Source organism: Oncorhynchus gorbuscha, linkage group LG21 (genome assembly GCF_021184085.1).
Source record: "Oncorhynchus gorbuscha isolate QuinsamMale2020 ecotype Even-year linkage group LG21, OgorEven_v1.0, whole genome shotgun sequence".
Taxonomy (NCBI): Eukaryota; Metazoa; Chordata; class Actinopteri; order Salmoniformes; family Salmonidae; genus Oncorhynchus; species Oncorhynchus gorbuscha.
The window spans coordinates 56183810-56208533 of record NC_060193.1 but is presented as its reverse complement, the minus strand read 5'-3'; the positions used below and the strand labels follow the sequence as shown (position 1 = coordinate 56208533).

General features: G+C 42.6%; 2 protein-coding genes across 3 annotated transcripts; one reads left to right on the top strand and one right to left on the bottom strand.

Moving 5' to 3' along the window:
* Positions 1-30: 30 nt before the first annotated feature.
* LOC124008756 (integral membrane protein GPR180-like) lies at positions 31-9637 on the bottom strand. The gene is made up of 9 exons (XM_046320285.1): positions 9400-9637; positions 8721-8870; positions 7830-8030; positions 6890-7070; positions 6673-6722; positions 6404-6561; positions 4766-4957; positions 3432-3509; positions 31-3318 (listed from the first exon to the last, which is right to left on the bottom strand). The coding sequence occupies exons 1-9, from the start codon at positions 9536-9538 to the stop codon at positions 3166-3168; spliced, it is 1302 nt and encodes a 433-aa protein (XP_046176241.1). The 5' UTR covers positions 9539-9637; the 3' UTR covers positions 31-3165.
* A 163-nt stretch (positions 9638-9800) lies between these two features.
* LOC124008138 (dTDP-D-glucose 4,6-dehydratase-like) lies at positions 9801-24698 on the top strand. 2 transcript variants are annotated; one of them, XM_046319145.1, is made up of 14 exons: positions 9801-9898; positions 10079-10203; positions 10368-10434; positions 11038-11106; positions 15892-15982; positions 16112-16254; positions 16316-16339; positions 16622-16720; positions 16816-16875; positions 17103-17146; positions 17265-17430; positions 23955-24010; positions 24142-24239; positions 24346-24698. In XM_046319145.1, exons 2-14 carry the CDS (start codon positions 10157-10159, stop codon positions 24435-24437), a joined length of 1056 nt encoding a protein of 351 aa, XP_046175101.1. In that variant the 5' UTR covers positions 9801-9898; positions 10079-10156; the 3' UTR covers positions 24438-24698. The 2 variants fall into 2 exon arrangements, with proteins under 2 accessions (XP_046175101.1, XP_046175102.1); XM_046319146.1 differs by lacking the exon at positions 16316-16339 and having other exon boundaries at positions 9805-10203.
* The last annotated feature ends 26 nt before the right edge of the window (positions 24699-24724 follow it).

Sequence of the window (24724 nt, the reverse complement as noted above, 5' to 3'; positions counted from 1 at the left end):
TGACCCCCCCCCCCCCCCCCCACACACACACACACACACACTAACTGGTCTTTTGACCAATCACATCAGATCTTTTCCAGATTGGTCAAAAGACAGATTAGTGAAAAAATAACAGAATTGGGCTGCCTGTGTAAACACAGCAATCATAGTTCCTGGTATGTTCTTGATCTTTTGCAACATGAAGGTAAAATGAGTGAAAAAAGAGGATCCAGAAAGCAAGGATTATAACCAGCTACAGTGACTCTGAAACCACCAAAGAAAACAGGCAGATAGTGGAGAAACGTCAGTAACATGACTCCTCCCCTTTTCACTGTTTAAAAGTCTGGGGTTAGTTTAACCACATTCCACAGCATGTTTCCACAACTTTGACTGTGTTGTGTAGGCTACTATTTATATTGGCCTATTTAGTGTCACATACTGGAACCCATAGCAGCCGGACCGAAACCAATGACCAACCAAAGATGATTATCTATCTGCAAGCAACTACCCAAATGAAGTTAGACTGACTTGGCTTAGCTCTGATGTTAGTGTTTGATTATTAGCCTCTCATATCCATTTGAGGAACTGGAGAGGCGGGAAACTGTTTGTGTACTCAAGGTGGGGCGTCGTGGTGGCATTTCCTAGCAACTGACATTTCGTGGTTTGTCCTTCCATGTTTGAATTATCCAGAATTATCATGCGTTTAGCTGTTGAATGAGAATGCAGGCAGTTTGAGCAAAGACACCGGTCACTTCTATGGTTTGAGTGTGCATTCGTTGAGAGTAGTCTACAGCGGTGTCTTTGCTCAAAAATAGACCGTTTCGTTGTTGCCCTTGACAAACACACCTCATTCAACTCATTGAGGGCTTGATGATTAGTTGACAAGTTGAATCAGGTGTGCTTGTCCAGGGTTGCAATACAAACGTTCACCCTTGGGGATACTGGAGGACCAGGGTTGAGAAACGCTGGTCAACATAAGCTACTGTAACAGATCAAGAGAACTGCTGCCCCCTGCAGACATTTTCTTGTATTGCATTAGCATCTGATAAAGACTTATTTTACAAAAGTATACAGTAATGAATTTAAACAGTGTTATAAACATGCTCAATAGGAACATTACACAGTCACTGCTCTGTTGACCATTTCCCCCCCAATATCTCTGCATAACTTAACTATCAGACTGGACATGTATGTCAATGTGAAACCCATCTTTTCATAGACAAACACAGGTACCTTCTCTACTAGCAAAGTGATTGTCTTCTCAGGCACTTACGACGATTGAGAAAGAAAATAAAGCTACATTTAAACATTGCACATGTCTAGCTCCAATGTCAGACAAAACAATACCAAGCGTTCATATTCAAGTATAATTCAATAAGTACACATAATAATAGTAATACGATTCTCACACATGCAACTAGCTGCTGTGTTGGAGTGCTGGGGATGACACAAAGATTCCATGAGTTCCATGTGATTTCTGTAATAGCTTCAGCACACCCTAAACCTGCACCTCGCAGAAAGAACGATCAATTGACGACAATAGAATGAAACGGCAGTAAAACAGTGTGAAGCAACTCTGTTTAAAAAGAAAAGACCCAACTTTCTATTTCTGACAGAGTTAAGATCAGACTAAATGATGGGTTTGAGATTTACCACAGTGAACATGGATCCATATCTCTATGGATCAACGGTATTTCAGTCCGAGCCTGGTTATCTTTATCGGCAATGAATTTGACAATCGGTAACCTTTCATTGTAATCTATTATAAACCTATGTAACATTTTGGGAGTCTTATACTCCGTCAGAAAATGAAAAAGAGACATCAAATCCAGCTCAAGTTTGACATTCAAAATAAAACCGTAAACCACAACTTCACACATACATACTACTATTGTAAATAACATACAGGTAACTGCCAAAATAAAGAAAACACCAACATAAAGTGCCTTAATAGGGCGTTGTGCCACGAGGCAGAACAGCTTCAATAAACCTTGGCATAGATTCTCGAACTCTATTGGAGGGATGCAACATCATTCTTCCACGAGAAATTCCATCATTTGATGTTTTGTTGATGGTGGAAAACACTGTCCCCGGTTGAGATCTGGTGACTGAGACGGCCATTTGGTTTACATAGTTTTCATGCTCATCAAACCATTCAGTGACCACCCTTGCCCTGTTAATGGGGACATTGTCATCCTGTAGGGCCACAGCCATGGCAGACAGAATTTGTATACATGACCCTAAGCATGATGGGATGTGAATTGCTTAACCCAGGAACCACACCTGTGTGGAAGCACCCGCTTTTAATATACTTTGGATTCCTCTTTTACTCAAGGGTTTCCATTATTTTGGCAGTTACCTGTGTCCACATCTGTTGTATACTAACAAATGAGTCTCATTTACATACATACTTAATGTGCGCTTAAACCCAGGTCTCACTCTCATCCTGTTTGGGAGGCTATTAAAACCCAGGACTCACTCTCATCCTGTTTGGGAGGCTATTAAAACCCAGGACTCACTCTCATCCTGTTTGGGAGGCTATTAAAACCCAGGACTCACTCTCATCCTGTTTGGGAGGCTATTAAAACCCAGGTCTCACTCTCATCCTGTTTGGGAGGCTATTAAAACCCAGGACTCACTCTCATCCTGTTTGGGAGGCTATTAAAACCCAGGTCTCATTCTCATCCTGTTTGAGAGGCTATTAAAACCCAGGTCTCACTCTCATCCTGTTTGGGAGGCTATTAAAACCCAGGTCTCACTCTCATCCTGTTTGGGAGGCTATTAAAACCCAGGTCTCACTCTCATCCTGTTTGGGAGGCTATTAAAACCCAGGTCTCACTCTCATCCTGTTTGGGAGGCTATTAAAACCCAGGACTCACTCTCATCCTGTTTGGGAGGCTATTAAAACCCAGGTCTCATTCTCATCCTGTTTGGGAGGCTATTAAATAGGTGTGCTATCCAGCTACATGAGCAGGCCATCATTCCTCTTCTCTTCTATATTTGTGGGTGAACTTCCTACTTCTCTTCATCCCACCCATCTCTCTTTCCTCACCCGTCTGTGGGGGCACCTTCGCCGTGAGTGAGCGGAGAGGAGTGGAAGTATTGTCCCTTTAACTGCAGGTGTCACGGTGTATCCCTTCGCCCTCGCCGTGTTTCACATTGAAAGTGTTCCCCCTGCACGCGGGGTCAGTAGCGTCCCCGGCCCCCTCTGGACATGGTGAGGGGTAGTGAGACAGAGGAGAGAGAAGATACTTCCCAGTATAAGCTACGGGACAGGAAAAGCTGGTAGAGGATCACCACCGAGATAGCCTGGCATAGAATCACACCGATTGTCACAACCTACAAACAGACACACAAACATCAACACCAAAAAACTTCCGAATGAGTCAGTACAATATATATATCTATCCATCTATATCTATATATATATCTATAGAGTGTCATCCTCTCACCTTTTCTCTCTGATGCTCGTTGAAAACCACAGAGAGTAAAACCAGCACAGGGTGGCACAGGAACCAGATAAAACAACCCTGAGAAACAAACTAGTGAGACTGGAATAACCAATATTATAATGCAATGTAGATGGCACTACAAACACATGGAAAGGGTTACCAGCTATTCTGTGTTGTATTTCTACTAGAGGTCGACCGATTATGATTTTTCAAAGCCGATACCGATTAAAATCGGCAGACTTTTTAAATGTATTTATTTGTAATAATGACAATAACAATACTGAATTTATTTATGACTTATTTTAACTTAATATAATACATCAATAAAATCTATTTAGCCTCAAGTAAATAATGAAACATGTTCAATTTGGTTTAAATAATGCAAAAACAAAGTGTTGGAGAAGAAATTAAAAGTGCAATATGTTCCATGTAAAATATGTGCCATGTAAGAAAGCTAACGTTTCAGTTCCTTGCTCAGAACATGAGAACATATGAAAGCTGGTCGTTCCTTTTAACATGAGTCTTCAATATTCCCAGGTAAGAAGTTTTAGGTTGTAGTTATTATAGGAATTATAGGACTATTTCCTCTCTATACCATTTGTATTTCATTAACCTTTGACTATTGGATGTTCTTAAAGGCACTTTAGTATTGCCAGTGTAACAGGATAGCTTCCGGCTCGAACCAGCAACACAACGACAATTAGCGCGCGCTAACTAGCTAGCCATTTCACTTCGGTTACACGAGGCTCATCTCGGAAGTTGATAGGCTTGAAGTCATAAACAGAGCAATGCTTGACGCACAATATGACGCATATACTTGTATGCTTGTATACTCAGTCAGATTATATGCAACGCAGGACACGCAAGATAATATCTAGTAATATCATCAACCATGTGTAGTTAACTAGTGATTATGATTGATTGTATTTTATAAAATAAGTTTAATGCTAGCTAGCAACTTATCTTGGCTTACTGCATTTGCGTAACACTCCTTGTGGAGTGCAACGAGAGAGAGGCAGGTCGTTGTTGCGTTGGACTAGTTAACTGTAAGATTGCAAGATTGGCTCCCCCGAGCTGACAAGGTGAAAATCTGTCATTCTGCCCCTGAACAAGGCAGTTAACCCACTGTTCCTAGGCCGTCATTGAAAATAAGAATGTGTTCTTAACTGACTTGCCTAGTTAAATAAAGATTAAATAAAGGTGTTTAAAAATATATCTGTATATTTTTTTTAATCGGCGCCCCAAAATACCAATTTCCGATTATGAAAACTTGAAATCGGCCCCAATTAATCGGCCATTCTGATTAATCGGCCGACTTCAATTTCTACACCTACCTTGGCGAAGCTGAGGTAGAAGTCTCTCTTGAGGGCGCTCCTCTCTGTGCTGATGATGGTGTAGAGCACGGAGGCCAGCAGCAAGGCCAGGATGATACGTAGAGATATGAGTAACAGACCCGCTATGCTGCGCTGGGCGTGGTAGCTGTGGTGCTCCGTCTCCTCATACTGTTCCCACAGCAGTAGCACCCCCTAGTGGTCCGGCAGTGACATACAGGGAGTCAGTGGAAAGGTATTTAGGTAATTCGTATCGAATGCGTATTTATTGACTGATCCCAAAGGGGAAATTGAGAGTTAATAGGAGGTTTACAGTATTGGTCAGGATAGGGGGTTTACAGTATTGGTCAGGATAGGGGGTTTACAGTATTGGTCAGGATAGGGGGTTTACAGTATTGGTCAGGATAGGGGGCTTTACAGTATTGGTCAGGAAAGGGGGTTTACAGTATTGGTCAGGAAAGGGGTTTACAGAATTGGTCAGAATAGGGGGTTTACAGTATTGGTCAGGAAAGGGGGTTTACAGTATTGGTCAGGATAGGGGGTTTACAGTATTGGTCAGGATAGGGGGTTTACAGTATTGGTCAGGATAGGGGGTTACAGTATTGGTCAAGATAGGGGGTTTACAGTATTGGTCAAGATAGGGGTTTACAGTATTGGTCAGGATAGGGGGTTTACAGTATTGGTCAGGATAGGGGGTTTACAGTATTGGTCAGGATAGGGGGTTACAGTATTGGTCAGGATAGGGGGTTACAGTATTGGTCAGGATAGGGGGTTACAGTATTGGTCAGGATAGGGGGTTACAGTATTGGTCAGGATAGGGGGTTACAGTATTGGTCAGGATAGGGGGTTTACAGTATTGGTCAGGATAGGGGTTTACAGTATTGGTCAGGATAGGGGGTTTACAGTATTGGTCAGGATAGGGGTTTACAGTATTGGTCAGGATAGGGGTTTACAGTATTGGTCAGGATAGGGGTTACAGTATTGGTCAAGATAGGGGGTTTACAGTATTGGTCAGGATAGGGGTTTACAGTATTGGTCAGGATAGGGGTTTAGAGTATTGGTCAGGATAGGGGGTTTACAGTATTGGTCAGGATAGGGGGTTTACGGTATTGGTCAGGATAGGGGTTACAGTATTGGTCAGGATAGGGGGTTTACAGTATTGGTCAGGATAGGGGTTTACAGTATTGGTCAGGATAGGGGTTTACAGTATTGGTCAGGATAGGGGGTTTACAGTATTGGTCAGGATAGGGGGTTACAGTATTGGTCAGGATAGGGGGTTACAGTATTGGTCAGGATAGGGGGTTTACAGTATTGGTCAGGATAGGGGGTTTACAGTATTGGTCAGGATAGGGGGTTTACAGTATTGGTCAGGATAGGGGTTTACAGTATTGGTCAGGATAGGGGTTTACAGTATTGGTCAGGATAGGGGTTTACAGTATTGGTCAGGATAGGGGGTTACAGTATTGGTCAGGATAGGGGGTTACAGTATTGGTCAGGATAGGGGATGGTTTGAGCAAAGTAGAGGTTAGTGCGAGTAGTAGCACTACTGTATCCATTGAGATGGAAGTTAGTGTGAGGGTCAGGGCTTAGTATTTTGGGGTAAGGGATTAAAGGTCATGGATAGGCTGATGAGGCTCTGACCTGTGTGACGACCCCTCCCATAGCGAGGGCTTTGGAGGCGGGGGAAGAGTCCCACTGGAGAGGTCTGCTCTGGGGCTTCCTGTTCTTGCTCAGGGTCCAGCCCACACACAGACTCAGCAGCATGTACAGCATGGACACCTGGGATACCATGTCACAGACTGCAACATGGGAGAACAACAACAGGCAACAGTCAGCACAGTCACAAAGGAAGAACGAAAGACAATACGATGAAAGAAGCAAGAGCGACAGAGTGAGAATACAAAACTCACACTCAGCCAAGCTGCCCATGATAGGAATACCCACTCCATCCCTGGCATACCTGTGGAACGAGAGCGACAGGTGTGTGTTTTTACACAACAAGACTGATATTCACTTATCCAAATATCCTGAAATACAGGATAATCCTGTTATACAGTAACTGATGTAAACCTGAACAGGGCTGCTGAAAGGTGACTGTAATAATGACTGGGACTGAGTCTCACTCACCTGGCCAGGTGGATGTAGTTGAAGAGGGCAGAGATCCCCTGTAGGGCCAAGGCTGTGGAGAGCACCTTCAGCACCGTTTGCATGGGCCCACCCTTTCTCAGGGCCATCCACAGAGGCTGAATGTAGATACAGGATGCCACAAAGTAGGCCAGGATCAGCAGACAGTAGAAACTATACAGGCCTGGTAGGAGGGTGGGACAGGTGGGTAGGGAGGAGGTATAGGGAGGAGGGGGGCCAGGGGTAGGTAGGAGGGTGGGTTAGGGGGCAGTGATAGGAAGGAGGGTGGGTCAGGGGGAAGTTAGGAAGGAGGGTGGTTCAGGGGGCAGGGGTAGGTAGGAGGGTGGGTCAGGTGTAGGTAGGAGGGTGGGTCAGGGGTAGGTAGGAGGGTGGGTCAGGGGTAGGTAGGAGGGTGGGTCAGGGGTAGGAAGGAGGGTGGGTCAGGGGTAGGTAGGAGGGTGGGTCAGGGGTAGGAAGGAGGGTGGGTCAGGGGTAGGAAGGAGGGTGGGTCAGGGGGCAGGGGTAGGGTCAGGGATAGGAAGGAGGGTCGGGGGCAGGGAGGAGGGTGGGTTGGGGGCAGGGAGGACGGTGGGTTGGGGGCAGGGAGGAGGGTGGGTTGGGGGCAGGGAGGAGGGTGGGTTGGGGGGCAGGGAGGAGGGTGGGTTAGGGGGCAAGGAGGAGGGTAGGTTAGGGGGCAGGGAGGGGGTCAAGGGAACAGGGGTAGGAAGGAGGGAGAGGGGGAAGGGGACAGGGGTAGGAAGGAGGGAGAGGGGGGCAGGGGTAAGAACCATTCAGTCAAGCATTCAGTGCAGTCCTGTCTGGAGCCCTCGTCATATCTTAAATTTAGAAGTATAAAATTGTGTGTTATGACTAGCAGACACTTTCATCCAAAGCGATTTACAGTGCACCAAATGCATATATTAAAGTGTGTGCATGTACTGACCTGCCTCCTCAGCGCTGAAGTGTTCCAGGGGGTTGCCTGCCGAATCAGGGTTGAACAGCAGGATGGTGAAGGTCAGGTCCCCGTGGGCAGGGATGATGCCCCCCTCCCCACAGGTGTAGCGGTCTGCATACAGCGCCATCCAGGCCGTGGGGGAGTGAAGGTGGGGGATGCTCTGGTTGTGCTCCTCCTCACTCAGACGGACTGAGCAGAGAGAGGGAAACAACGTTAGGTGGGAGACAAGGCCTAGGCTTTCGCTCAGAGGGCTGATGTGGCCTTAAGTCATGCAGGCAACCAAGGTTTGATAACCAGTCGGTTACATATGCAGATGCAACATACTGCAAGTACATTCAGAATATGTCCTGTAAATGATGGTATTTATGCCACTTAACCAAATGCCTCTTGTTTATGAATGCATGTGTACTACGAGCCAGCGGGACATGAATGCATGTTTACTACGAGCCAGCGGGACATGAATGCATGTTTACTACGAGCCAGCGGGACATGAATGCATGTTTACTACATGAATGCATGTTTACTACGCGGGACATGAATGCATGTTTACTACGAGCCAACATGAATGGACAAAACATGAATGCATGTTTACTACGAGCCAGCGGGACATGAATGCATGTTTACTACGAGCCAGCGGGACATGAATGCATGTTTACTACGAGCCAGAGGGACATGAATGCATGTTTACTACGAGCCAGCGGGACATGAATGCATGTGTACTACGAGCCAGCGGGACATGAATGCATGTTTACTACGAGCCAGCGGGACATGAATGCATGTTTACTACGAGCCAGAGGGACATGAATGCATGTTTACTACGAGCCAGCGGGACATGAATGCAAACAACAATACACGTGACAGTCACAGAGACACACTCACTGGAGAGCTGTGCCTTGGAGAGGCGGTCGTGGCAGCTGAGGTTGTCGATGTCGAAGCCGTCCTCCGTCTCCGGGAAGAGCAGCAGTCTGGACTCCTTCTCCATGGCCAGGGTAGCATTCTCCAGCCTGCACACCACCAGACCCCTACCCACTGGGGAAGAGACAGAGGGAGGGAGAGACAAGAGAGGGTGTGAGAGAAGAAGAGGTAGTGGAAGTAGAGTGGAGGAGAGAGAGAGAAAGAGGGAAGAGATCTGACAGGACACTAAATCCACCTTTCAGAGGATTTGGTTTCATTTGAACCTACAGAATATACAAACAGTCTGTGATGAAGGAAGGCGCTCTATTGATTCAATCACATTTGGCAACATGTTGTACTTGAGAACAGAATGACATTGCCGATGCTCATGGGTCTAATGTAAGACTGAACCAACCTATTATTAAGACACTGCATAGGCCTATGTGATTTGATCTTTGAACCCAATAACACCATGCACGAGATTAGCACTTTCCTAGACTAAGAACACATGTTCTGTTGCTTCCGTATGTACATTAGCATTGCAATTATAGCCTATATAAAACATCAAATAATAAAACGCATCACGTCATCTTGGTGCATGTGTATCCATCCACACAAGCCTCCCTCCAGAATTTTGTCGCTAGCTTCAGACTGCTACACCTACCGTTGTACATGAATTTTGTGATGTACTGTCCATTCTGCTCTCTGGCTGCATCGCTCTTGAAAACTCCCGACACAGTTTTTCCAAATGTAGCTGGAATGCATAGTAAGAAGGCTGTAAATGTGAACATTAACGGATACATTGTCTCCTAAAAGCGACGTATCAAATTAGATATAAAGAAGGTGATTTATTGTACGACAACAATGAATGATCTCGTAAAAAATTGTGAGTTCCATCTACACTGAAACGTTTGATTGATTTAGGTTTCACCTAATCATAAAAGGACCTCTACTCACGTCAAAGCTGCAAGCCAATCAGAGAGCGATATAGGGGTGGGCACTAAAACCGCCCATCTCAACGCAGGCCTCTGATACGTGTCAACATTGCCATAAAGCGACAAAAGACTGTCGCAAAAGTTGCACATTACATTTAGCTGATGTTGGTTTCTACTGTATCAACTGCTTCTGACATGAACTGGTGACAACACAAACATCTGAGTAATGTAATATAGCTGTTCGTTAACGTGTTGTCGATGTGCTTCGCTTTAGAATGGCCTCAATCATTTAAAATCAGTTCCTGCATATAGTTTATGAGATTATCTCTTGTTTACTCAACAATAAGACACACTCCAGCACAGGTAAGCTAGTTAGCTAGCTAAGGTAGGCATAATTTATGTCACTAGGCCAGCGCCTTTGGGCTTCAATGAAAACTGAAGATCCAGGAGAAGAGTTGTGAGGAGACATCAACAGGTTGTGCGAGGATGGACTTTGTCAAAACGGTCCTGGTGACTGGAGGGGCAGGTTTCATGTAAGTAACAGTTAGCAAATCATCATCATCATAAAGACAATCAGTAGTGTTCTGACAAAGACTTAAACTACAGAAAACAAGCAAGTTGAATCTACAATGTATGTCAAATATGAGATTTCATTGCATACTATACATGTTTCATCTGTAACTCTTTCCCAATACAGTGGGTCCCATTTTGTCTGCTCCCTAGTCAACAGGCACCCAGATTGGCGTATCATCAACTTTGACAATGTGAGTAGGAGCTAAATGTGCTTTCCTGTAAACGACAGATTCAAGCTGGGGCCTCTTGTTCCCTTTGCCGCCAAGGTGTAACATAGACATGGAACACTGGTCACTTTAATAATGTTTACATTCTGTTTTACCCATTTCATATGTATATACTGTATTATAGTCAAGGTCTATCCTATTCAACTATTGCTGTACATCAACTATTCTATCCTACGTATTCTTCAGATATACTACATATTCTATCCATATTACTGTCCATAATTACAGTAGTCCAGCTGTCCATATTTATACTCCGGACTCCGACATTGCTCGTCCTAATATTTCTATATTTCTTAATAACATTCTTCTACTTTTTTTTAGACTTGTGTGTATTGGTAGATATTACTGCACTGTTGGATCTAGGGACACAAAATATGTGTATGTGACCAATAAGATTTGATTTGATTTGACAACACATTTCACTGCACATATCCGGTGTATGTGTGGAAAAAAACGATGTGAAGCTTATTTCCCATACACCCTAACTACCACATTATGTGACTGTAGAATTCCAAGTTGTCATCATTTCCTGTGAGTGACTGTGTAACGTTTCCTGGTCCCGTACAGCTGGACTACTGTTCCAATCTCAGGAACCTGGAGTCTGTAGAGGAGAATGAGAACTACACCTTTATCAGGGTGAGAGAACTGCTGTTAAGTCCTGCTGTTATGTAACATCACTGTATATGGAGTGCCAGTGTCATGAGACAGGGATGTCCTCTCTCCCCTCCTGTTTGCACTGGCAATTGAACCTCTTGCAGAAATAATTAGACAGGACTCAAATGTAACAGGTATCCGTATTGATAAACATGAATATATACTAATTTGCTAACGATCTTCTAATATACCTGACTAATATTTTAATCTCTGTCTCCCTTGTTCAAAATATTATCGGAATACTCAGAATTTTTTTTATTTTACCTTTATTTAAATAGGCAAGTCAGTTAAGAACAAATTCTTATTTTCAATGACGGCCTAGGAACAGTGGGTTAACTGCCTGTTCAGGGGCAGAACAACAGATTAGTACCTTGTCAGCTCGGGGGTTTGAACTTGCAACCTTCCGGGTTCCTAGTCCAACTCTCTAACCACTAGGCTACCCTGCCGCCCCATATGAAATTAACATTGGAAAAAAATGAAATAATTGCAATTAGAAAAGTAATAACTCATGAACTACAGCAATCCTTTGTGGACCATAAAAAATATGAAATACTTAGGATACTTAATAAGTGACAACAAATATATAAAGTTATTAAGTTTATCCCATTACTCAACAACATGAAAGCATATCTAATTAAATGGAACAATCTCACCATAAATCTTACAGTTAGATTAACCTCTTTGGAATGTCATGGCTCCCAAAGTTTTATATTTTACTGAACAAAAATATGAACGCAACATGCAACAATTTCAAAGAGTTTGCTGAGTTAAAGTTCATGTAAGGAAATCAGTCAATTGAAATGAATTCATTAGACCCGACTCTATGGATTTCACATGACTGTGAGTACTGATATGCATCTGTTGGTCACAGATGCCTTAAAAAAAAGGTAGGGGTGTGGATCAAAAAAACAGTTAGTATCTGGTGTGACCACCATTTGCCTCATGCAGCATGACACATCTTCACAAAGAGTTGATCAGGCTGTTGATTTTGGCCTGTGGAATGTTGAATCCATTTTCGAATCCAGGCTGTATCACATCTGACCTTGATTTGGGAGTCCCATAGGATGGCACATTGTACATAAGAATTTGTTCCTAACTGACTTAGTTAAATAAAGGTACAAATCAAAAATGATCATACTGAAATATGAGGTGATGGCGGCGGATGAATGGCATAATGGGCCTCAAGATCTTGTCATGGTATCTCTGTGCATTAAAATGTCCATTAATAAAATGCTATTGTGTTCGTTGTTCGGAGTTTATGCCCATACCATAACCCCACCGCCACCCATGGAACACTGTTCACAACGTTGACATCAGCAAACCACTCACCCATACGACTCCATACATGTGGTCAGCAGTTGAGGCCAGTTGGACGTACTGACAAATTCTCTAAAACAACATTGGAGGCGGCTTACGGTAGAGAAATGAACATTCAATTATCTGGCAACAGCTCTGGTGGACAGTCCTGCAGTCAGCCTGCCAATTGCACTCTCCCTCAACATCTGTGGAATTGTGTTGTGTGACAAAACTGCACAATTTAGAGTGGCCTTTAATTGTCTCCAGCACAAGATGCACCTATGTAATGCCATGCTGTTTGATCAGCTTCTTTATATGTCACACATGTCAGGTGGATTATCTTGACAAAGGAGAAATGCTCACTAACAGGGATGTAAACAAATGTGTGCACAACATTCGAGAGAAATAAGCTTTTTGTAGGTATGGAAAATTTCTCTTTTATTTCAGCTCATGGAACATGGGACCAACATTTTACATACATATATTTTTGTTCTGTGTATTTTCAGTTATATACCAATTAACCCACCAAAGACATTATTTACAAATGTATACTCTGCCATAACAGACTTCATATGGGCAATTACCACTGAATAAAAATGATAGTTTAACATCTTCCTAAGTCTGAGGGTGTTTTTTTAACTTTCCAGATTTGGAATGGTATCAACTCGCCACCCAAGGCTTTTACTTGCAACATGTTGTTAAACACAGTAAAGAGGAACCATGGGTACATATTGAAGATGCACATGCTCTTCCCCAGAATTTTCTTTAAGTGTCTGTTTTCAAAGGATGGAGCTAAGAACATGAACAACTTCATAGTTAACAACACTATAACAACATGGAAGAAAATGAAACGTATTCTACAAGAACCAATTTCACTCCCTCTGGAACAATCCTTGGATAGCTTTTCAGCGTTCACTGATAAATTGGCCCACATGGAAAATTGAAGGCATAGAAACCATAAATTACACGGGAATAGGAAATACAATTATTTCCATGACAGAATTAAAAATACATTTTGGACAGACCAATGTAGACAATTTCAAATAAATGCAACTTAAAGGTTTTATATCTTGAAATTTTGACCTGAAAGCTTTTGGACATCAGAGCAATGTTGAGGGAATCCTATTTGTGTCAGGAAAAGATACTCATATGAAAGGCATTACACTGCTCAAAACCACAAAGGGAACACTAAAATAACACATCCTAGATCTGAATGATTGAAATTTTCTTATTAAATACTTTTTTCTTTACATAGTTGAATGTGCTGACAACAAAATCACACAAAAATGATCAATGGAAATCAAATGTATCAACCCATGGAGGTCTGGATTTGGAGTCACACTCAAAATTAAAGTGGAAAACCACACTACAGGCTGATCCAACTTTGATGTAATGTCCTTAAAACAAGTCAAAATGAGGCTCAGTAGACTGTGTGTGGCCTCCACGTGCCTGTATGACCTCCCTACAACACCTGGGCATGCTCCTGATGAGGTGGCAGATGGTCTCCTGAGGGAACTCCAGCCCTGGACTAAAGCATCCGCTAACTCCTGGACAGTCTATGGTGCAATGAGGCGTTGGTGGATGGAGTGAGACATGATGTCCCAGATGTGCTCAATTGGATTCAGGTCTGGGGAACGGGCGGTCCATAGCATCAATGCCTTCCTCTTGCAGGAACTGCTGACACACTCCAGCCACATGAGGTCTAGCATTGTCTTGCATTAGGAGGAACCCAGGGCCAACCGCACCAGCATATGGTCTCACAAGGGGTCTGAGGATCTCATCTCGGTACCTAATGGCAGTCAGGCTACCTCTGGCGAGCACATAGAGGGCTGTGCGGCCCCCCAAAGAAATGCCACCCATACCATGACTGACCCACCGCCAAACCGGTCATGCTGGAGGATGTTGCAGGCAGCAGAACGTTCTCCACGGCGTCTCCAGACTCTGTCACGTCTGTCACATGCACTCAGTGTGAACCTGCTTTTATCTGTGAAGAGCACAGGGCGCCAGTGGCGAATTTGCCAATCTTGGTGTTCTCTGGCAAATGCCAAACATCCTGCACGGTGTTGGGCTGTAAGCACAACCCCCACCTGTGGATGTCGGGCCCTCATACCACCCTCATGGAGTCTGTTTCTGACCGTTTAAGCAGACACATGCACATTTTTGGCCTGCTGGAGGTCATTTTGCAGGGCTCTGGCAGTGCTCCTCCTGCTCCTCCTTGCACAAAGGCGGAGGTAGCGGTCCAGCTGGGTTGTTGCCCTCCTACAGCCTCCTCCACGTCTCCTGATGTACTGGCCTGTCTCCTGGTAGCGCCTCCATGCTCTGGACACTACGCTGACAGACACAGCAAACCTTCTTGCCACAGCTCGCATTGATGTGCCATCCTGGATTAGCTGAACTACCTGAGCCACTTGTATGGGTTGTAGACTTCGTCTCATGCTACCACTAGAGTGAAAGCACCGCCAGCATTCAAAAGTGACCAAAACATCAGCCAGGAAGCATAGGAACTGAGAAGTGGTCTGTGGTCACCACCTGCAGAACCACTCCTTTATTGGGGGTGTCTTGCTAATTGCCTATAATTTCCACCTGTTGTCTATTCCATTTGCACAACAGCATGTGAAATGTATTATCAATCAGTGTTGCTTCCTAAGTGGACAGTTTGATTTCACTGAAGTGTGATTGACTTGGAGTTACATTGTGTTGTTTAAGTGTTCCCTTTATTTTTTGAGCAGTGTATATACAAAACCTTGTACAAAAAAAGCCTAATGAACTAACAATGTCTTAGAAAAACATAATGAACAAAATTACAGTTAATGACAATATATGCTTAATCCAGTATAAACTAATGTATACGATGTATTATACGAGACAAAATTCACAAATTCTACAGGACAACGGCAGAGTTATGTCTTAAGTGTAAAACTAACAATGACTCAATAATTCATGCCTTCTGGGAGTGCTATGGTCCAAAAGTTTTGTGTGGAGTTAGAAAGCTAGTTGTCAGAAGTTGTACAATGTAAGTTTACTTTTAATCCGTCTTTCTGCATATTTCAAGACATGGCATATAGGGGTGCGGTCAGATACCGAATGGGTTGGACAATTATATTGAATAAACTATTACTTAAATACTGGCAGTATAATGATACTCCAACGTTAAGAGAATGGAAGAATCAAATGCTTTATTATTTAAACATTGAAAAAAACAGAAACAGAAACAAAAGAAGACAATTTGAAGTCATATGGGGCAGAGTCTTAAAAGCGTTACTAACAAGATATTGTGTGGTTACGGTGGGAACATTTGGGTCTGAGTACGTATGGTGTGATTAATGTTTGGAAATGTATGAATGTTAAGTTGTTTATTGTTTTTGTATATGTATGTTTTTGTTTATTGTAAAAAAATATTTATAAAAAATAAAAAATCATAAAGACTGTTAGCTTGAATATGTGTCATGGTTTGTCCCTTTTCTTTAACAGGGGGATATATGCAATCGATGCTTGGTAAACCACATCTTTGCAACAGAAAGCGTCGACATTGTCTTTCACTTTGCGGCTCAAACACATGTTGGTAAGAAATGACGTTTTACTGTTTAGATTGTGTTGTTACCATGCCAAAACAATCAAAGGCATTGTTGACAACACTCAGTGACCCATAGAGCAAGACATTCATCCATATGTTTCTGTGCCCCCTTTTCAGAGACGTCCTTCATATGGCCGTCCAGATACCACATGGTGAACGTGGAGGGGACAAGGGTGCTACTGAAAGCAGCTTTTGAGGCGAAAGTGGAGAAGTTTATTTACATTAGTACAGATGAGGTGTATGGAGAGAGTCTGTATAAGGTCAGTCCACTCATATCATTTTCACTGTTATCCTGACGTAAATATCATAACTTTTTGTAAGGTGTATGGAGAGAGTCTGTATAAGGTCAGTCCACTCATATCATTTTCACTGTTATCCTGACGTAAATATCATAACTTTTTGTAAGGTGTATGGAGAGAGTCTGTATAAGGTCAGTCCACTCATATCATTTTCACTGTTATCCTGACGTAAATATCATAACTTTTTGTAAGGTGTCTGCCACATTTACATTTGAACTCCAAGTTTTTGGGTGCCACTTCTCCACTTCTTTTGCCACTTTTTAAGGTTCTTTGTCTGCAGTACTGTCAGTCCCCGGTGTTGAAAGCAGTCTTTTTTACCCCCATGCAGGAATTAGATGAAACCAGCCCAAGAAGACCCAACAACCCATACTCGGTGTCTAAAGCAGCTGCTGAGTGTCTTGTATTGTCCTACAGGGAGAGACATAAGGTAGTAAATACTGTCAACAGACATACCACAGTTATAACCAAGTTTTTCTGTGAGGCATGTACACATCTGTATTAATATTTGTTTTTTTCTTTCAGTTTCCTGTTATAATAACAAGGAGCAATAATGTATATGGACCCAGACAGTACTTGGAGAAGGTCAATATAGTATCTATATTTTATACCAGTGGTTCCCAACCTTTTCCATTACTGTACCAACTGAATTTTGCTCTGCCTGGAGTACCCTCTAATGTGCATTTTACCAGTAACCCTATGGTTTCATGAGTCTTCTCAAGTACCCCAGGTCGTGAACCACAGTTCTATATATTTCTGTTGTGTGTCTGGTCTGTTAAGATGTCTCAAACTTCTTTTTTTTTGACCCCCAGGTCATTCCAAAATTCGTATCCTTCCTTCAGCTGAACAAAAAATGGTAAATACTTCAACTTTAAGAGAGCACTGACATCATCCCAGACTATGTGGACATCTTTTACTTCATATGTTATTGTTTCAAATAAAGCCTACATATCCCATGCTCCTCTCTGCCACAGTACCATCCAAGGGACCAGCCCCCAATCTCGCCACTTCCTGTACGTGGATGATGCCATTGAAGCATTCCACACCATCCTGGAGAGGGGGACGGTGGGAGAAACCTACAACATCGGGACCGACTTCGAGATATCCATCATTCAACTAGCCAGAGAACTTATCAAGATGGTAGGAAACCCATCATTCAACTAGCCAGAGAACTTATCAAGATGGTAGGAAACCCATCATTCAACTAGCCAGAGAACTTATCAAGATGGTAGGAAACCCATCATTCAACTAGCCAGAGAACTTATCAAGATGGTAGGAAACCCATCATTCAACTAGCCAGAGAACTTATCAAGATGGTAGGAAACCCATCATTCAACTAGCCAGAGAACTTATCAAGATGAACTTATCAAGAACTTATCAAGATGGTAGGAAACCCATCATTCAACTAGCCAGAGAACTTATCAAGATGGTAGGAAACCAACTAGCCATTATCAAGATGGTAGGAAACCCATCATTCAACTTATCAAGCCAGAGAACTTATCAAGATGGTAGGAAACCCATCATTCAACTAGCCAGAGAACTTATCAAGATGGTAGGAAACCCATCATTCAACTAGCCAGAGAACTTATCAAGATGGTAGGAAACCCATCATTCAACTAGCCAGAGAACTTATCAAGATGGTAGGAAACCCATCATTCAACTAGCCAGAGAACTTATCAAGATGGTAGGAAACCCATCATTCAACTAGCCAGAGAACTTATCAAGATGGTAGGAAACCCATCATTCAACTAGCCAGAGAACTTATCAAGATGGTAGGAAACCCATCATTCAACTAGCCAGAGAACTTTCATCAAGATGATGGTAGGAAACCCATCATTCAACTAGCCAGAGAACTTATCAAGATGGTAGGAAACCCATCATTCAACTAGCCAGAGAACTTATCAAGATGGTAGGAAACCCATCATTCAACTAGCCAGAGAACTTATCAAGATGGTAGGAAACCCATCATTCAACTAGCCAGAGAACTTATCAAGATGGTAGGAAACCCATCATTCAACTAGCCAGAGAACTTATCAAGATGGTAGGAAACCCATCATTCAACTAGCCAGAGAACTTATCAAGATGGTAGGAAACCCATCATTCAACTAGCCAGAGAACTTATCAAGATGGTAGGAAACCCATCATTCAACTAGCCAGAGAACTTATCAAGATGGTAGGAAACCCATCATTCAACTAGCCAGAGAACTTATCAAGATGGTAGGAAACCCATCATTCAACTAGCCAGAGAACTTATCAAGATGGTAGGAAACCCATCATTCAACTAGCCAGAGAACTTATCAAGATGGTAGGAAACCCATCATTCAACTAGCCAGAGAACTTATCAAGATGGTAGGAAACCCATCATTCAACTAGCCAGAGAACTTATCAAGATGGTAGGAAACCCATCATTCAACTAGCCAGAGAACTTATCAAGATGGTAGGAAACCCATCATTCAACTAGCCAGAGAACTTATCAAGATGGTAGGAAACCCATCATTCAACTAGCCAGAGAACTTATCAAGATGGTAGGAAACCCATCATTCAACTAGCCAGAGAACTTATCAAGATGGTAGGAAACCCATCATTCAACTAGCCAGAGAACTTATCAAGATGGTAGGAAACCCATCATTCAACTAGCCAGAGAACTTATCAAGATGGTAGGAAACCCATCATTCAACTAGCCAGAGAACTTATCAAGATGGTAGGAAACCCATCATTCAACTAGCCAGAGAACTTATCAAGATGGTAGGAAACCCATCATTCAACTAGCCAGAGAACTTATCAAGATGGTAGGAAACCCATCATTCAACTAGCCAGAGAACTTATCAAGATGGTAGGAAACCCATCATTCAACTAGCCAGAGAACTTATCAAGATGGTAGGAAACCCATCATTCAACTAGCCAGAGAACTTATCAAGATGGTAGGAAACCCATCATTCAACTAGCCAGAGAACTTATCAAGATGGTAGGAAACCCATCATTCAACTAGCCAGAGAACTTATCAAGATGGTAGGAAACCCATCATTCAACTAGCCAGAGAACTTATCAAGATGGTAGGAAACCCATCATTCAACTAGCCAGAGAACTTATCAAGATGGTAGGAAACCCATCATTCAACTAGCCAGAGAACTTATCAAGATGGTAGGAAATTCCCATCATTCAACTAGCCAGAGAACTTATCAAGATGGTAGGAAACCCATCATTCAACTAGCCAGAGAACTTATCAAGATGGTAGGAAACCCATCATTCAACTAGCCAGAGAACTTATCAAGATGGTAGGAAACCCATCATTCAACTAGCCAGAGAACTTATCAAGATGGTAGGAAACCCATCATTCAACTAGCCAGAGAACTTATCAAGATGGTAGGAAACCCATCATTCAACTAGCCAGAGAACTTATCAAGATGGTAGGAAACCCATCATTCAACTAGCCAGAGAACTTATCAAGATGGTAGGAAACCCATCATTCAACTAGCCAGAGAACTTATCAAGATGGTAGGAAACCCATCATTCAACTAGCCAGAGAACTTATCAAGATGGTAGGAAACCCATCATTCAACTAGCTTATCAGATGAAAACTCATTCAACTCAAGAACTGATGGTAGGAAACCCATCATTCAACTAGCCAGAGAACTTATCAAGATGGTAGGAAACCCATCATTCAACTAGCCAGAGAACTTATCAAGATGGTAGGAAACCCATCATTCAACTAGCCAGAGAACTTATCAAGATGGTAGGAAACCCATCATTCAACTAGCCAGAGAACTTATCAAGATGGTAGGAAACCCATCATTCAACTAGCCAGAGAACTTATCAAGATGGTAGGAAACCCATCATTCAACTAGCCAGAGAACTTATCAAGATGGTAGGAAAACCCATCATTCAACTAGCCAGAGAACTTATCAAGATGGTAGGAAACCCATCATTCAACTAGCCAGAGAACTTATCAAGATGGTAGGAAACCCATCATTCAACTTTATCAAGATGGTAGGAAACCCATCATTCAACTAGCCAGAGAACTTATCAAGATGGTAGGAAACCCATCATTCAACTAGCCAGAGAACTTATCAAGATGGTAGGAAACCCATCATTCAACTAGCCAGAGAACTTATCAAGATGGTAGGAAACCCATCATTCAACTAGCCAGAGAACTTATCAAGATGGTAGGAAACCCATCATTCAACTAGCCAGAGAACTTATCAAGATGGTAGGAAACCCATCATTCAACTAGCCAGAGAACTTATCAAGATGGTAGGAAACCCATCATTCAACTAGCCAGAGAACTTATCAAGATGGTAGGAAACCCATCATTCAACTAGCCAGAGAACTTATCAAGATGGTAGGAAACCCATCATTCAACTAGCCAGAAACCCAAGATGGTATCATTCAACTAGCCAGAGAACTTATCAAGATGGTAGGAAACCCATCATTCAACTAGCCAGAGAACTTATCAAGATGGTAGGAAACCCATCATTCAACTAGCCAGAGAACTTATCAAGATGGTAGGAAACCCATCATTCAACTAGCCAGAGAACTTATCAAGATGGTAGGAAACCCATCATTCAACTCAAGATGGTAGGAAACCCATCATTCAACTAGCCAGAGAACTAGATGGTAGGAAACCCAGAGAACTTATCAAGATGGTAGGAAACCCATCATTCAACTAGCCAGAGAACTTATCAAGATGGTAGGAAACCCATCATTCAACTAGCCAGAGAACTTATCAAGATGGTAGGAAACCCATCATTCAACTAGCCAGAGAACTTATCAAGATGGTAGGAAACCCATCATTCAACTAGCCAGAGAACTTATCAAGATGGTAGGAAACCCATCATTCAACTAGCCAGAGAACTTATCAAGATGGTAGGAAACCCATCATTCAACTAGCCAGAGAACTTATCAAGATGGTAGGAAACCCATCATTCAACTAGCCAGAGAACTTATCAAGATGGTAGGAAACCCATCATTCAACTAGCCAGAGAACTTATCAAGATGGTAGGAAACCCATCATTCAACTAGCCAGAGAACTTATCAAGATGGTAGGAAACCCATCATTCAACTAGCCAGAGAACTTATCAAGATGGTAGGAAACCCATCATTCAACTAGCCAGAGAACTTATCAAGATGGTAGGAAACCCATCATTCAACTAGCCAGAGAACTTATCAAGATGGTAGGAAACCCATCATTCAACTAGCCAGAGAACTTATCAAGATGGTAGGAAACCCATCATTCAACTAGCCAGAGAACTTATCAAGATGGTAGGAAACCCATCATTCAACTAGCCAGAGAACTTATCAAGATGGTAGGAAACCCATCATTCAACTAGCCAGAGAACTTATCAAGATGGTAGGAAACCCATCATTCAACTAGCCAGAGAACTTATCAAGATGGTAGGAAACCCATCATTCAACTAGCCAGAGAACTTATCAAGATGGTAGGAAACCCATCATTCAACTAGCCAGAGAACTTATCAAGATGGTAGGAAACCCATCATTCAACTAGCCAGAGAACTTATCAAGATGGTAGGAAACCCATCATTCAACTAGCCAGAGAACTTATCAAGATGGTAGGAAAAACCCATCATTCAACTAGCCAGAGAACTTATCAAGATGGTAGGAAACCCATCATTCAACTAGCCAGAGAACTTATCAAGATGGTAGGAAACCCATCATTCAACTAGCCAGAGAACTTATCAAGATGGTAGGAAACCCATCATTCAACTAGCCAGAGAACTTATCAAGATGGTAGGAAACCCATCATTCAACTAGCCAGAGAACTTATCAAGATGGTAGGAAACCCATCATTCAACTAGCCAGAGAACTTATCAAGATGGTAGGAAACCCATCATTCAACTAGCCAGAGAACTTATCAAGATGGTAGGAAACCCATCATTCAACTAGCCAGAGAACTTATCAAGATGGTAGGAAACCCATCATTCAACTAGCCAGAGAACTTATCAAGATGGTAGGAAACCCATCATTCAACTAGCCAGAGAACTTATCAAGATGGTAGGAAACCCATCATTCAACTAGCCAGAGAACTTATCAAGATGGTAGGAAACCCATCATTCAACTAGCCAGAGAACTTATCAAGATGGTAGGAAACCCATCATTCAACTAGCCAGAGAACTTATCAAGATGGTAGGAAACCCATCATTCAACTAGCCAGAGAACTTATCAAGATGGTAGGAAACCCATCATTCAACTAGCCAGAGAACTTATCAAGATGGTAGGAAACCCATCATTCAACTAGCCAGAGAACTTATCAAGATGGTAGGAAACCCATCATTCAACTAGCCAGAGAACTTATCAAGATGGTAGGAAACCCATCATTCAACTAGCCAGAGAACTTATCAAGATGGTAGGAAAACCCATCATTCAACTAGCCAGAGAACTTATCAAGATGGTAGGAAACCCATCATTCAACTAGCCAGAGAACTTATCAAGATGGTAGGAAACCCATCATTCAACTAGCCAGAGAACTTATCAAGATGGTAGGAAACCCATCATTCAACTAGCCAGAGAACTTATCAAGATGGTAGGAAACCCATCATTCAACTAGCCAGAGAACTTATCAAGATGGTAGGAAACCCATCATTCAACTAGCCAGAGAACTTATCAAGATGGTAGGAAACCCATCATTCAACTAGCCAGAGAACTTATCAAGATGGTAGGAAACCCATCATTCAACTAGCCAGAGAACTTATCAAGATGGTAGGAAACCCATCATTCAACTAGCCAGAGAACTTATCAAGATGGTAGGAAACCCATCATTCAACTAGCCAGAGAACTTATCAAGATGGTAGGAAACCCATCATTCAACTAGCCAGAGAACTTATCAAGATGGTAGGAAACCCATCATTCAACTAGCCTTATCAAGATGGTAGGAAACCCATCATTCAACTAGCCAGAGAACTTATCAAGATGGTAGGAAACCCATCATTCAACTAGCCAGAGAACTTATCAAGATGGTAGGAAACCCATCATTCAACTAGCCAGAGAACTTATCAAGATGGTAGGAAACCCATCATTCAACTAGCCAGAGAACTTATCAAGATGGTAGGAAACCCATCATTCAACTAGCCAGAGAACTTATCAAGATGGTAGGAAACCCATCATTCAACTAGCCAGAGAACTTATCAAGATGGTAGGAAACCCATCATTCAACTAGCCAGAGAACTTATCAAGATGGTAGGAAACCCATCATTCAACTAGCCAGAGAACTTATCAAGATGGTAGGAAACCCATCATTCAACTAGCCAGAGAACTTATCAAGATGGTAGGAAACCCATCATTCAACTAGCCAGAGAACTTATCAAGATGGTAGGAAACCCATCATTCAACTAGCCAGAGAACTTATCAAGATGGTAGGAAACCCATCATTCAACTAGCCAGAGAACTTATCAAGATGGTAGGAAACCCATCATTCAACTAGCCAGAGAACTTATCAAGATGGTAGGAAACCCATCATTCAACTAGCCAGAGAACTTATCAAGATGGTAGGAAACCCATCATTCAACTAGCCAGAGAACTTATCAAGATGGTAGGAAACCCATCATTCAACTAGCCAGAGAACTTATCAAGATGGTGGGTGAAGTGTGTGTCTGGTCACTCTGTAGTCCTCTTTACTGAGCTACTGAGAGACCTCTAATAATGTGTTACAGGTCAGGCATGTACCTGACGCAGAACTGGACGATTGGCTGGAGTTTGTGCCTGACCGGTGAGTGAAGTACAAGGGGATCACACTAAACACTTTGAGCATGTCTTTGGCATGGAAACCAGTGTGAGAAAGGCAAGCTGGGTGATTGGCTCCTAAGACACTGACATTGTTGAACCTCTCACCCACCCAAGGCCAGTGGTTGACCTGAGATACCCTGTGAACTGTGAGAAGCTGTGGAGGCTGGGCTGGAAGCCTGCAGTGTCATGGGCAGAGGGCATCAGAAGGACAGGTACAGTACATGAACACATTACTCTATGGATTCCTTAGATTGACTTTCATATATTTTAGCACAAGGGGTAATCTCTAAAGTGTCCTCTCCTTCATTTGTTTTTCAGTCAAATGGTACCAAGAGAACCCAGACTTCTGGCCAGACGTCAAACCAGAAGACCAACCAATTACCTTTGAGAACGATACCAGAGACCAATAAGCACATAGATGCTCTTCCTGTATTCGTGGTCACCAACCCTGTTCCTGGAGAGCTACAGGGGGTGCTGGCTTTTGTTCCAGCCCTGTATTAACACATCTGGTTCAATTGATTAATCTTACTTAGGGTTGTTGACCTCCACTAGTCAAACCAGCATCTGAATCACTGTGGGTGTGCAAGGGAACACTTATTTTTGTAAATGTTTTACTAATGAAGGTGGAATGGAATATATTTATCATAGTCAATAAATAACTTCATAGCGCAGGCTTGAATGTTAAACTCTGGACACA

What these genes read in the sequence shown, in the direction of transcription:
- LOC124008756 (XM_046320285.1), bottom strand. Translation starts at nt 9,538, where the DNA reads ATGTATCCGTTAATGTTCACATTTACAGCCTTCTTACTATGCATTCCA. An exon ending in AACTACATCCACCTGGCCAG is followed by an intron (nt 6,723 to 6,889) that starts GTGAGTGAGACT and finishes CTCGTTCCACAG; the next exon opens with GTATGCCAGGGATGGAGTGG. An exon ending in TGGGAGGGGTCGTCACACAG is followed by an intron (nt 4,958 to 6,403) that starts GTCAGAGCCTCA and finishes CCGGACCACTAG; the next exon opens with GGGGTGCTACTGCTGTGGGA.
- LOC124008138 (XM_046319145.1), top strand. Translation starts at nt 10,157, where the DNA reads ATGGACTTTGTCAAAACGGTCCTGGTGACTGGAGGGGCAGGTTTCAT. An exon ending in AGAACTACACCTTTATCAGG is followed by an intron (nt 11,107 to 15,891) that starts GTGAGAGAACTG and finishes TTTCTTTAACAG; the next exon opens with GGGGATATATGCAATCGATG. An exon ending in CCTACAGGGAGAGACATAAG is followed by an intron (nt 16,721 to 16,815) that starts GTAGTAAATACT and finishes TTTTTCTTTCAG; the next exon opens with TTTCCTGTTATAATAACAAG.